At 32.6% G+C, this 14,574-nt stretch overlaps 1 protein-coding gene and 3 long non-coding RNA genes across 7 annotated transcripts; 1 reads left to right on the top strand and 3 right to left on the bottom strand.

The window, feature by feature from the left end:
* The first annotated feature begins 291 nt into the window (after positions 1-291).
* Positions 292-1,215, top strand: LOC128294156 (uncharacterized). The gene is made up of 2 exons (XR_008284431.1): positions 292-620; positions 920-1,215. It is a non-coding gene; the product is annotated as an uncharacterized LOC128294156 (long non-coding RNA).
* A 2,464-nt stretch (positions 1,216-3,679) lies between these two features.
* On the bottom strand, positions 3,680-5,956 carry LOC128294022 (uncharacterized). The gene is made up of 2 exons (XR_008284195.1): positions 5,847-5,956; positions 3,680-3,849 (listed from the first exon to the last, which is right to left on the bottom strand). It is a non-coding gene; the product is annotated as an uncharacterized LOC128294022 (long non-coding RNA).
* Positions 5,957-8,930: 2,974 nt separating this feature from the next.
* Positions 8,931-11,082, bottom strand: LOC128294195 (uncharacterized). Its single transcript, XR_008284497.1, has 2 exons — positions 10,762-11,082; positions 8,931-9,229 (listed from the first exon to the last, which is right to left on the bottom strand). It is a non-coding gene; the product is annotated as an uncharacterized LOC128294195 (long non-coding RNA).
* A 755-nt stretch (positions 11,083-11,837) lies between these two features.
* LOC108450600 (BOI-related E3 ubiquitin-protein ligase 1-like) lies at positions 11,838-13,368 on the bottom strand. 4 transcript variants are annotated; one of them, XM_017748293.2, is made up of 4 exons: positions 13,078-13,366; positions 12,864-12,961; positions 12,598-12,761; positions 11,838-12,495 (listed from the first exon to the last, which is right to left on the bottom strand). In XM_017748293.2, the coding sequence occupies exons 1-4, from the start codon at positions 13,137-13,139 to the stop codon at positions 11,923-11,925; spliced, it is 897 nt and encodes a 298-aa protein (XP_017603782.1). In that variant the 5' UTR covers positions 13,140-13,366; the 3' UTR covers positions 11,838-11,922. The 4 variants fall into 4 exon arrangements, with proteins under 4 accessions (XP_017603782.1, XP_052886166.1, XP_017603780.1 ...); XM_053030206.1 differs by having other exon boundaries at positions 12,864-12,958; positions 13,078-13,365; XM_017748291.2 differs by having other exon boundaries at positions 12,598-12,961; positions 13,078-13,368.
* Positions 13,369-14,574: the final 1,206 nt, after the last annotated feature.

The following is a 14,574-nucleotide window of genomic DNA, read 5'->3' as shown; positions in this document are numbered from 1 at the left end:
ATAAAATATAATTATAATACCATAATATCAAATAATAAAATAAAATATAAAAGAAAAGGACGAAAAGGGCTAATTTGAACTCTAGATGAAATTGAGGTAAAATAATAAAATAAAAAGAAATGGGACCGAATTGCTAATATGCATAAGTTTCAAAGCCAAATTAAAAAGGAAGTGAAATAAATGTGGCATGATTGAATGTTTGCACAAATGGGAAGGACCTAATGTACAATTCCCCCATTTTCAATTAAAAGGCACATATTAGGCCTGTTAAACGGGTTAAAGTGCAGGCCTTTTTTTACAAATAACTTAAAACCCTTTTTTTTTTCTATTTTGTGTTTCCAGCTCCCATTTTGAAAAGCAAAAAAACAGAGAGTTCCTTGGCTCTCTCTCCCTCATTTCCCCTTTTTCTAGGGTTTATACCCATCATTGCCGCCGCCATGGAGCCACCGTAGGTGGTGGTCGGAGTTGCTTGAATGGGGTCTTTTGACCCCGATTTTGGGGGCGCCTGAAGGCCCTATTTTCTTAGCCCGAAAATCTGAAGGGAGAAACCCCCATTTTCCTTTTTGAGAGCTGATTTCAACGACGAAGTAGGGCTCCGATGTCGCGGCCCCGAAGTTCAGGTAAGTCCCCTTTCTTCTTTTTTTATTTTTTTGTTTTAAAACTGATTTTTTGAACAAAAAAGGAAAATAAAAAATAAAGAAACGAAAAAAGGAAATAAAATTCAACCTTTTTATGTGTTTTTTTGCTTTTGATTTGCTAAAATTCATGATACAATTTTTGTATATTGAATCCCCCCCTTTACAATCAGTTTCATTTCGGCTTTATAGCCGATTCCCATATTAAAATATTGTTTGTTTTTTTCTCTGCTACTGCTTGTGCTTCTTGCTGCCATCTTTTCCTCTTTTCCAAATGTTTGCAGGTTATGGGAGTGTCAGGCGCATTGAGGAGGAGGACATGCGCGGGGTGTGGTGGCCGAGCGTTGAACGTGCTGCCCGAGCACGTGGGGAGCGGCGGCTAGAGGCTTGGGGCTAGGGTTGGCTGCTGAAAATTCTTAAGATTAGTGGGCTGTTATTTGGGCTCTTTTTTATTGTTTTGGGTTTTGTTATTGTTTTATTTGTCTGGGCCAAAAATTGGCCATTACATTATGGATTGATACTATATTTTCATAATTTTAATTAATTACACTAGCGATTTCTGGTTGAATCATCAATATAATTGTCTAAGCATTCAGAAAATTTAATAAAATTGAATTCTATTGTTTATTTGCTACTTCAATTTTTTTCTGATTTTGGGTTTAAAGGGGATTTCTAACAGGCCCGGCCTTGGGATCGTTTAGAGGCACGGTTGCCCAACGCCTAACGATGAAAGGAGTTCAAATATTATTTTCTAATTTTTAAGGAGTTCAAAAAAATTTTCTTTTAAAAGTAAAAAGAATTACCAACTTTTAAATGGCATGAAAAATATTTTTAACTTTTAAGTACCTAAATTTTTTTTTTACTAACTTTTAAAGAACTTAAAAACTCTATTTTATTAATTTATCTAAGATGTCAAAAATATTAAGAAGAAACCTGATCCTGAGTAGTAAGAGTGCTAACAAACCAATCAAATTTGAGTTGAGTGGATTTCATTAAGTTAAAATAAGGTTGGATACCCATCGTATCCTAATCCTAATCCTAATCCTAATCCTAATCCTAATAATACAATTTCTTAAATATAATTTCCTAAAGAAGCTTTGCTTGGATCCCGCAAATCTACGTCCAACACAATAAAGAAGAAAGATTCCATGGTCAACTTCTTTTTCCCGATTCAGTAATTTAGTTTCTTCCATAAATTCTATATGTAGGTTATTAATTATTAATTCAATTTTTAAATTATAGTAACAATAATTTTAAATTTTAAAATTTTTAAATATAAATATAAATTTTAAAAATAAAATTATAAATAAAAATTTCTATATATGTAAAAAATCTTAAGAATTTTGAAACCTAAAACTATTATTTTTTATAAGATTTTTTCCCTATTTTACTGAAACCTAGAAATATCAAAGAAAAAAGATTTCTCATGCTTGATTAAAGCTAAAAGTAAATAAATAAAAACTTCATTGAAGCAAAAAAATAATAATAACTAAAAGTTTTGATTACTCACTTTCAAATTTTTCATGGTTTTATTAACGTTCAGTTTCACATTCATTACCCATGTTTCCAACTAAAAGATACATAAAAAATTAATTTAATGTTTACTTCCTTCTACTTTAGTGAATACTTATTTTCGCATCTCTTATGCTTTTGTATCTCCTAATGGTGTGTGATTACCGTTATAAAATTTTGATTACTCATTTTCACATTCCCTTAGTTATTATAAACTTTTTTATTTGAAGATCTTATTGTCTAATACCCTAAGGAGCATTAATCTTTAAGTTACTTGATTTAACAATTTTTGGGTCTTGAATTTTTAATATAAAATTTTGGGTTCTGAACAAGGACTCCATGAGTTTTAAAATTTTAGAAAATAATGTTTTAAATTTATAGGAAGAAATGAAAGATAAAAAATGGAATTTTAATTTAAAATAAAATCCCAAAGCCATCAACACGTTTCTGGAGGTGGAGAAACAGCAAAAAGAGCTCTTTTTCTTCATCTTCTTCTTCATCACTAAAGAGAGATACAAAATCAAAAGATTTTATTAATTGTAAATGTGTTATTTCTTTGGTTTGATTTTATTTCAGCAATAATAAAATCATGATTTTATTGAAATAGGTGTTTTTAGAATTGCATTGGAGAGCATCTTCAACAGGTAAGGTTATTGTCTCATTGCATTAGATAATTCTCATAAACTCGAGAATTTTATTGAAAATGGAAATGTTTTCCCATTACTGAAAGAGAGCTAAATTTTTCATAAAATAAAAATAAAAATAAAAACACCATGATTCACTAAAAAGGAGCTTATTTGAATTTGAATGTAAGTTTTGATTTTAATAAATTTGGGTTTGATTTTGTTTTAATGGAAATCTGACCTTGATTTCTTAAGAAAAAATATAAAAATATATTTAATTTTTTAAAAATATAATTTTAGTACTTTTTAAAAGTATTTATACTATCATTTATAAGATTTTTATTTTTTAGAATTATGGTTATAAAATTTTAAAAGTATCAAAGTCAAATTTTACCTATAGTTTAGGGTTAAATTAATAATTAACCATTTAAATTATCATGTCACGTCATTCTCTTAATGGCAGTTAATAGAAAAGTGACCAAAATGTAACAATTCGATAATATTAATGACTATTATGTAACTTTTGAAAGTTAGGTGATACAAATGTAATTTCAAGCAAAGTTTAGGGACAATTGGTTTAGTTAACCCTAATTTTTTTTTGTGTGTGTTTTATCTCAACTTTTTATATATATATATTGTAACACCCCAAACCCGGTCTGGAAGTTTGGCTCGAACTTGGCGTGTCACATTGAAGTGTTTTTCGAAAACCATGTTTCCATTAAAACCCTTCTTAATAATTAAAACTTATACCCTTTTTAAACCTTGTTAGAAAACCTCAATTTGAATAACATTCTTAACAACTTCGTAAAAATCTTGGTAGTTGCGAAACTTACTTTAAAAACAATTGCGTTACGTGATGTTTTGAATAACGATGAGTTGCTTTGGAAAATCGTGTTCTAATACTAGCAATTATAAGAACAATAAATAAAATTCCAAATTTGAAATCCGAAAATTACAACGGCTTTACTACAACCCACATAAAATAATTTAAAGGTAATAATCAAAACTGTAACATAAATAGTGTGTGTGGCTTCCTCTGAGCCCCTCGCAGCCCCGATCCGTCTAAGGTTGGAAATTACCTGAAAGGTTAATAAACGGAGTGAATTTACGAAAACTCAGTGTGAAATCCCTTACTATATAAAAGGAACAGTCAGTCATATAAAAGAATTAAAAGTTGGCCCTAGCCCTACTTACGATTCAGATCAATTGGGCCTTAGCCCATTATAACGACAGATGCAGATGGACCTTAGCCCATTACGAATAAGAAACATTATCGAATTGGAACCAAAATGAGAATCGAATCGAATCGAATGAAATCGTAATCGAATCGTAATCAATATTAGTAATGAAATTAGAATCGAATCGAATTAGGTGACGAATCGTAATCGAATGTGAATGCAATCCCAACCCAATCCACCAGTATACACCCCGTACCAACCTTACACCATGTGGGAGACAACTCGACCCACCCATTAGCTACATACCACGTAATTTGCGGCATGGTCGCGAGCGAATATCGTGATGAGTCACAAGATGCGAATATTGTGGCGAGCCACCGAATCGAATAATGTGGCGAGCCACCGAATCGAATAATGTGGCAAACCCACCTAACGAAATCGTGGCACAAAGCCATAGATAACTGTAATAACTTCGGCACATAGCCATCAGTGACGGTAATATAGCTGGCGCACGACCTTCAAATATGATCGACACGTAGTCGTCAACAAATATGTTAGGCACATAGCTGTGTAAATACGTTTGGCACGAAGCCATAGTCAAGATGGCACAAAGCCATATTTAGGTTGGCACAGAGCCATTAATAACGGGTCTATAATCGGCACGAAGCCGACAACAACGGCACACAGCCTTCCGTAGCGTGATCGGCACTTAGCCATCGATCGATCAATAGATATTGTGACAGAGTCACCAACATGATATTGTGGCGAGCCACCGATCAGAATATTTGTGGCATAGCCACCGTAACGCTTCCTCCGTACAAAATCCCAACCCATGCAACATGTCATGTATGCGAATGTCATGCCCATATTTGAATCAAACAATCACAGTCAAGTCATTCATATCACCAACATATATTCACAATCAAATCCACAACCACACAAATTAAGTCACCACTTGCCCACAAGGGCAAAAGCAGTCATTTAACACCCTAGGGGCAAAATGGTAATTTTACCCCACAAAGGTATCTCGGTAATTCTACCCTACAGGGGTATTTCGGTATTTCTACCCTACAAGGGTATTTCGATAATTCTACCCTACGGGGGTATTTCGGTAATTCTACCCTATAAGGGTATTTTAGTAATTCTACCCTATAAGGGTATTTCGGTAATTCTACCCTACAGGGGTATTTTAGTAATTTCACAATTGAGGGTAAAATAGTAATTCTATAAATCGAGGGTAAAATGATAATTTTGTAAACCGAGGGTAAACCAAAAATTCTATAAATCGAGGGTAAAACGATAATTTTACAAATCGAGGGTAAAACAATAATTCTGTAAATCGAGGGTAAAACAGTAATTCTGTAAACTGAAAGTAAAACGAAAATTCTGTAAATCGAGGGTAAAATGGTAATTCTGTAAACTGAGGGTAAAACGGTAATTCTGTAAATCGAGGGTAAAACAATAATTTTACAAATTGAGGGTAAAACACGGTAATTCTGTAAATCGAGGGTAAAATAGTAATTCTGTAAACTGAGGGTAAAATGGTAATTCTGTAAACTGAGGGTAAAACGGTAATTCTGTAAATCGAGAGTACTTTGGTAATTTTACAAGTCGAGGGCATTTCAGTAATTGGTAAACTAAAGTATTCTAAACATGGATAACAATACGAATGGGCCTAAAGCCTATTCTCGGCCTAAATGGGCCCACACGCTCGTGTGGCCCTTTTAGCCCAAACCTAGCCACATATATGCGATTCACCTAGCCTAGTCCAATATTTATTACACAATCAAACAACTTATCCAATTGGGCCCGTAGGCCCATTGGGCCCACATGGCCCCTTTTGACCCATCGCGGCCTGAAGTAGCCATCCAACAACAAGAGTAGTGATAAATACACACCTGATTGGAGACTGGAGTTAATTCACGCTCCGAGCACTCTTAGCCGACGCCCAACCCAAACGAGCACGCCATAAAGCGAAAGGGATCAGCCAAGAAAGGTACCTTTACTCTCCTCATGGTTCTCTCTATTTAAAGTCGACTTCCCATCCACTCTTATGTTAGCTTCCCGATGTGGGATCCTCCAACATCGAGTTTAAATTCAACACCAACTCTTGCCTACCCCTGTTAGCAAAATAAATGCTCTTTGCTTGCCATGGGATTCGAACCCATGCCTCCCCTCAAATGCTCCACACGCCACTTGCCACTAAGCCATAAGGTTTTTTTATGTCACAATTTCTCCAACAATATTCTTAAGGCCTACCTACTACACCCAGGGTTTGATTCACCTTAAACCAAATTTTTTGCTAGAGTCCAGGTTTAAACCCAAGACTTCTCCAACACTTCTTAACACACTTAACCACTAAAACAAGCCTTCATTAACGAAATTTGCATGCACAACAAAATATTATAAGCTGCCTTCAACCACTCCCATGCTCAAGGCCCAAAACTTCTAGGCCCAAATTCAAGGTGTTACATATATATATATTTTGCAAGTTGCTGAAAAGAGTGTACTCTTTTAGCTATAGTTCAAGGATCAAATTAGCAAATAATCATTTAAATTAATTTTCTACATCATCATTTAACTTATAAATTTTAACAGAGGAGATAATTTACATGTTTCGAAATATATAAAGATTAATTTGTTTCTTTTTTTCAATAGAGAAATCGAAATATAATCCGCCCCTAAGTAAAAGTGATTCCATAATACTTTACTTTTATTTCTTCCAATTCACTCATTCATTTCAAAATGTCCCAAAAATGGTTTTATAAAATGGAAGAGAAAGGTGAAATTTCAGCCTTGTAGTCTTGATACTTCACCTATATCCCAAGTTTCAAAATTTCAATAAGTTATGTATTCTGAGTTGGAGAAGATGAAGGGAATCATAATCTCTAAATGAAAAAACCATTTATGTTGCTCACTAGGACTTAAGGTATTAAAAACTAGAAAAAGGAAGACATCATGATTCTAGCCAAGATGGGTGTTGGGTTAATTTGCACTAAGCTGCCTCATAAGTCAAAACCCCCCGTTAATGGAATTGAATAGGACCGAAACGGTTATGTAGGCAGGGAATTACTATAGTTTTAGTGGGATATATGATGTGTTCACCCATCTTTTTTATAAACACCATTAAAAAAAGGTTACTTTTTATGGGTTCCTCATCCTTATTGGGTTTTGGTGGATTCAACCATCAAATAATGATCCCTTAGCTTTACTTCCACTCCACTACCACCCCCAATCTATACAAATCACAATTACCAAAATCTACATGCCTTAAAAGTAAACCCATGCTTTAAAAATTCCCAAATCAAGGCACGTGCATTGTGATATGTGGAAGGGTCATAATTCTAGATTGGTAGTGCTCCTTCTTTCCCTTTTTCTCTATCTCTTGCAACTTGGTCTTTTGGAGTGGGACACCATGTCATAAAGGGAAATTGTGTTGCAAGGGGAACAGAGAAAAGCAAACATCAATTTTAAGGTGATGGACCAGCAGTATGCCCCCATTTTATTTCACATTTGAAAAAAAAAACCAAGTAAAAAAAAGTAGAAGAAAGGTTAAGATTCACAACTAGGGTCCCACACCTCTTAATTGGATCCATATTTCATGTTCAGTTTTGTGCACTCCATCCCCTTCAATACCCCACCCAACTGCATGGAATAAGGATAAATGTACAAAGTGGAATGCTTTATGACACACCTTTCTCTCTTTACACAACTGGGACCCATCCCTCTTTACATTTTTCATTGTCTTGGAAAGATTAAGAGATCCTGTATTTTGTGTCAGCTAATGGGTCCTTTAACACTGACAAAATACCAATACCAAAGGTGGGGGCCAATGTGTCATTTTCAGTACCTGTAGGATATCAAAGGGTTGGCAAATCATGTGGGATGGACTAGTAGGTTTGTCTTGATAGCCTGTTATGTTACTTTCTTCTTGATATGGCCATGTTGTCTAATGAATGAGTCTTATTCTCCTTTATGAAAAAGTTCCCTAAGCATCTCCTACACTCCAAACCTTCCATTCACATTGATTGAATCAATGGGCCCTTTCACGAAAACAATGAATGAAATCTACTTCTTTTACCTATTTATATGCTTGATTGTTCAATTTTGTTAATTGCTTATAAGGATAAATTTACTAATTAAGCTATGAAGCAAAGCAAGCAAAACAAAATGCCAAAATTCCTTTTCTGTTGACTGCATCTTTTCTTGTCATCAAAGAGACATGATGCATGGTGTATGGGGCTTTGAGTCTATCAACTTTTTCTAATCTTGTGTTATGATTGAAGGATAAAAAGAAAGTTTTTTTTGGGAGAAATGAAAAGGCGCACATCACATTAACATGTGTGATTTTATGACATTGATGTTGAACGTATTTTATGGTTAAATTATGTCTTAAATTATTAATAAGTTTATGTTTTAGTGATTTAATTTAAAAAATTATAAAATGATTATTAAATTATTCGAAAATTCTTATTTAAATGATTAAATTATTCAAAAGTTTTTATTTAAATTATTGAGCTATTAAGTTTGTTTTAAAAGTTAAATTAATGAACTTCAAGTAACGATTCGATAACCAAGATAATAGATTAATATCACCAACAAGTAAAAAAACATACATTAATTCTAAAATATCTAATTATGAGGATGGAAGAGATGATGATAAAATCAAAACTATAGATATCCAATCTTTTCAACATGGTAATACATATTTCTTTGATATTGTATAAAAATAGTAAAAACATAAACATAAATATTTTTTTGAAAACATAAATAGTAAAAACATAAGCTACATTGGTTCAATGGTGCAAATTTTCAAGGAATAATTAAAATTTTAATATTTTTGCTGAAAGCTTTGTTTACCCTTAAGTGTATAGTTTTCTTTATCATTTGTGTAATAATTTTCTAAATTTTATATTATTTATATATTTCATTTAAATGTTTTTATTTTATTTTAAGTTATGTCATCATACCTAATACCACGATTTATTTCATGAAAAATGATAAAACTGAAGTCTAAAGTAATAAAGTACAGGGATAAAATCGTAACTATAAAACAAAGATAATGAAAATCAAGGGAAACTGAAAATTAGCCACTAAACCCCAAAGGGGGGGGGGATTTGTGAATTCAAAAACAAAGTCGTTTCACGTGGATCCCTCCATGATTCAGACACTTGAACTCGCACAAATGTGCCTAAATTAGCAGGTCCTCGTTTTCTTTTTCTGCTTTTTCTTGATGTAAATTTTGTCGGCTTTGCACCCTCCAAGATTAGGCATCACAACTCTATGCGAAACCCAACACAGGAAAAGAAAAAAAAACTATTATTATTGTCATAATCTGCAACAAGGGAAAGTTTGAATGCATGATGCTTATGTTGGGTCATGCTCACGCCCCCACTATCCTTCTTCACCTTTCCTGGCCTTGTTTCTAGGGGTTTTCTATTCACCTCTCTTCCACACTTCCCTAACCCTTCTTTCTTTATATATATATCAACCATTCTATTGCATGTAAATATAAAAACATCATCCACCTTTCTCTTTCCTCTACACGTATGATATGAAATATCAATTACCGGAGAATTCAAGAAATAAATAATTAAATATTGTTATGTCATTCACTTATATATCATATCAGTATTTGTTTATCTATTTTGATAAAAAATATAAATTTAAAAAATAAAAAATGAAGAGTTAAAATGGAAAAATTAAGAAAGTAAAAAGGAAAGACTTTGCTCATTTATCAAGCATTTAAAGGTTTTATCCGAAATCCAAGGAATTAAAAAAATCCCATAAATATCTTAATTTATTATAAATTATATAACAAAGTGAGATAGTTATTATGTTTATGTGGAAAAAATATTAATTAGATTTATGGTGGCAGAAAGACATAAGTTAGTAAAAGATGTAATAATTATTTTAAGGTTACACATGGAGGGTGGGCCTACTTCAAGAAATTATCATTGTCTCTCTTTCCTAAACTGATGTGTCAGCTCCGCCAGCCCACTGGCCACGTTCTCTTACTTTAATGCACAAAAAAGTTCCTATTTATCTCATCCTCTAATTTATTTTCTATTTTTAATTATTACTAATTACCTCCTCTCACTTAAAAACAAATAAGGCCTTCATACTTTAAAATTTTAGTATTTTTATCCTCCCATGATCCTTCTTTTAAGATTCTATGTGTGCATATGCATATTTATATCAGTATAAAAATTATTATATTTATAGTTAAATTTATAATTCTACATATAGTAAATACAATTTATCTCTATAATTTTCTTATGACTCTAAAGTTATATAAGATTTTAATTAGTACGATAAAGGAAGTTTACATCATATGCAGAGTCCGTTAGTTAAGGTGGTTTATATTGTACAGGTGCAGAGAGTTGCATGATTAAGTGCGATTTATATCATATTGATGTAGAAAGCTGCTTAGTTTGGTGGTTTGAAAAGGTGAGGTGATTTTAAATAATAAAAGCAAAGGGATTCAATGTTTCAAAACTAAAGTCTATAGAATAAATTTTAAATTTTAATAGAGTATAAAGATTTTTTGGCATATTTAAACCTACAACTAAAATTAATTTATTTTTAAAGTTTGGTCAAATTTTACTATTACTCCTTGTATTATATGTAAGTTATGCATTTAGTCCAAATTAATGCCTCTATTTTTAGATTTTAAAATTTTAATTTTGACTCAAATAATAATAGTTAAATCCTACATAAATAAAATTTGTTAATCAAAATAGTATCAACAATAATATATAAATACAATTATAATTATTTCTGAATCAAAACAATATAGCCAAGGAACCAAACCTGGAATAGATATAGGACAGCCCCCCTCTCTTAGATAGTTGGATAGAGTTTTATTTCTTATAACTAGAAGTAGCAAGGAAAGCTAAGGCAACCTTTAAGTAAGGTAGTGGATAGTATTAAATACCACTCATTCAAAGGAATAGCTGAGCTGACTAGATTTTTCTTTTTCTTTCTTTCTTTCTCCCTAGTACCAATAATGTAATCATAGAAGGAAAGGCAACTAATACTTGATTGCCGAGAAAATGATAGCTAGCTCTAATTCCTTGGCTGTTGGGGAGTCCCATAATTACATTGCTTGTCTTTCAAAATTCTTTTACACAAAGGGAAATGAAGAAGAGCATCCTAAAAAAAAAAGGTTTATTTTGTGAAATCTTGTGAGGAATTATATCATAAAAATAGACCATTGACAAGTGAATGAAAATATTTACTTCAGATATGTCTCTGCCTTTTTAACTCCTTATAATATAAAAGAAAATCTGGACAAAACCCCAGTAGGTGAAAAAGAAAAAGAATCATTCCATTTCAATTTCAATTTGAGAAGTGAAGTATAAACCAAAATCATGGTTAAATTTTTTTTTATCATTTTTCTCTCCTAAGAGGGCTTTGGATCTTCATTAATTAAGGTTTTATTATTATTATTATTACAATATTGAGGTAGAAGAAAGGGAATTTGAAACCTTGTATCATTTAAGTTCACCAACATTGAAAAAGTTTTCAACTCAGTAGTTAAAGGGGATTAGAAAAAGAAAAAGTTACTAAATTAGATGATTCAAAGATGTTTGGAGTAAAGTGATGGGAGGGGACTAACCCCACTCATTGCCTTTTCCGTGGGGGCAAAGAACAAAGGGCCAATGGCTCTCGTGGGTGGCGACCACCCTTTAATTTCCATACACCAAAAAAGTAAAAAGGAATGGATCGATGAATGACCACCTCCCCTCTAAATTTATAACATATCTAACTTACCCATTCCTTATTTCTTTTTAGATAACATAATTTGACCCAGTAAATGAACAATAAACCTCTAACTTTGACCATTTTTGTTATACAAAATTCATCAAAATAAAACTCTTGATCCATTTGTAGAAATATATTTGCATTTCCTTTTTCTTGATTTTGTTTCACTAAACAACTGTAAGAAAAAGTAAAAAGAAAAGCAAGTGTTCATAACATGTTAACATGAACACTGGCGTTGGTAAGAGAAAGACAAACAGGGCAAGTGCCTACCATGGTGGACCCACACATTGTACAAAGACATAGATGTCTGCATGGCAGCAACAGGACACTTGACTCTTTCTCCCCACACTTTCTGCACTTCCTATTATTGTTCCCAACAACCACCGCCTTATTATTATCCTGCGCCCCACAACTCCCCTGTGCTTGTGGTGGCACCACCTCACGCCACCCTTGGTCGCTGCTGCCACAGCTGGACTCTGCATCATCTGCCAAAGCGGCACCTCCTCTCCCGCTGTCTCCCGCATGTGCCAGGACTTGTTCTAGATTGTTGCGTAGGGAATTGGCCGTCGCTTCGTTTGTTTGTGCCAAGTCTCTCCACAGTTGATTCTCTACGTATAGGCTTTTAACCCGTTCTTGAAGAACCCAATTGAGTTTCCCTATTCTCTGGATTTCTTCATCTTTTTCCTTGAGTTTCTTCATCACACTTTCTTGGATCGCTGTAATCAACATTCTTGACTGCCTCTTTCGTCTCTCTTCAACTTCCAACCTCATTTTTTCTGTCTGTAATTAATATGTAAAACATAGCAATTTTAATTGACCATAAGGAAACAACTGTACTAACAAAAGTTGGTTTTTAAAAATAATAATATTAAAGGAACTTACATGATCAGAAATAAAACGGTCAATATCATGTTGTTGTTGGATCTGGGAGAAGACATCATCATCAACGTCTGAGGAAGCACCAGAAAGGTTGTTGTTTTGAGGGAGCGAATACGAATCAAAGCCATTGGTGAATGAATCTCTAGACCTTTTTCCTGGAGCTGAAACTGGGATACTCATGTTGTAAGTTGTAAGACCGCTATCAGCTTTGTTGGCTGAAATATTTGGATGACAAAGGAGGGGTTGATATAATGGTAAAAGTTGTGAACCTTCATGCATTGAATTTGAATCAATTAAAGGAACACAAGAATCCATCTGGGTATTGTATATTTCCCCAATCCCTTGATTTGATTTAATAAAAACCCTGCTACAACAACCAAAAAAAGAAAGAGATCATGTTAAACAAGGAAAGAAACTTGAGAATAAATTAAACCCATTTTTGAAAAAGAAAGAAAGGAAAGGGATATAGATGTTATCAAGCACCTGTGACTATTGGTGATGAACTGAGAAGAGAAAATATTCAGATGCCGAGCTTCAACTGCCATTGAAGGAACGATAAAGAGAGCCTTTGGATTTCAACAAGGAGAGAACAACGAAAATAGATCAGCATGAAAACACACACACACATATATATATATATATATATATGTATATAAAAGATAATATATAAAATAAATTAAAAGAGAGTCCACAATTAAAACAAGAGATAGGAAAGAGGGAATCAAGTAGTTATTTGTAGTACACAAAATTTTCTTTGCTAATTAGTAAAACATGGAGCGGAAGATTTTGTTCCTTGGATTTGGTTTCCATATAACTTCTTTCTTATCTCTCTTTTTTAACTTTAGGTGGATTTTTCTGTATTTTTATTTTAAAGTTTCTATTTGACTGATTAAAAATATAATCTTAGAAATCTAGGTATTTGATTTATATCTTTGCTTAACAATTTGTCTAAAGTATAAAAATTAAAAAAATCGAACGAGTTTTAGTTCGATTGGTATTGACATTATTATCGATGTAAGAACCATTTAAAAATTGAGAAATAAGTATGAATAGTTCTAGGTATTTTATAAAAATAACATATATTATAAAATCTATAATGAGTTAATGTTAAAAAATAAAAATAAAAAAATATTATCTTTGTTATTTTACCTATCAAATAAACTTAAATTGCATTTTTTTACCAATTTTATTCAACCTTAAGTTTTTTAAGGATAAAATTGATTTCAATTAAATATTAACAAAGATCAGTCATAATAGCTTGGTGAATACAATAGGGATAAGTAGGAGTGTTCAAACGGTTAATCGATAGGTTAATCGAATGGAACTAGTAATCCTTTAACCATTAACCGAACTGAATTTTTTTCAAACAAAAATTAATCAAGCCAAAATATTTCGATTAATTCAGTTGATTAACCAAATTAACCGAAATTTAATTTATTTATTTTGGTTAATTCCATCTCCTCTTTTGCAACAATAGCTAAGGAAACTAGCATTAGAATTTACCTTAATTAAGCTAACATTTGTCCCTTTCCAATTGCATAGTGGCGGACGCCCTTGCTTATCCTTTAAGATTTGCAGTAATAAACTTGCAATGCAGGTTTTTAGCATTCTCAATAATCTTGGCTTCAAAATCTTTAGCATTTATGAAAATAAAGCATTTTTAGAGATCCATAATGACCACAAAAGGAATAAAACTATATTGAACTCTTCTTTTTTAAGTTCCCTCACTACCAATTCGACCCACTCAACTCTACTTGAGAACTCTCCATTACGCATCCTATTCGGGATATCACTTTTCATCATTATCCTCTTAGCAATAGGACATTCTCTTAGTGCGTGCAATGTGTCCTTGACCTCATAGCCACATCTCAAGCAAGAAATGTTTATACCTTGTAAATGAGACTTCAAAGCACAATTGGAACGTAATATGTTGTTGCAAATTTTGCATGAGAAAACTTTAATATTGTTGCCAACATTGGC

The sequence above is a fragment of the Gossypium arboreum genome, chromosome 6 (assembly GCF_025698485.1).
Source record: "Gossypium arboreum isolate Shixiya-1 chromosome 6, ASM2569848v2, whole genome shotgun sequence".
NCBI lineage: Eukaryota > Viridiplantae > Streptophyta > Magnoliopsida > Malvales > Malvaceae > Gossypium > Gossypium arboreum.
This window is presented reverse-complemented; position numbering and strand designations above follow the sequence as displayed.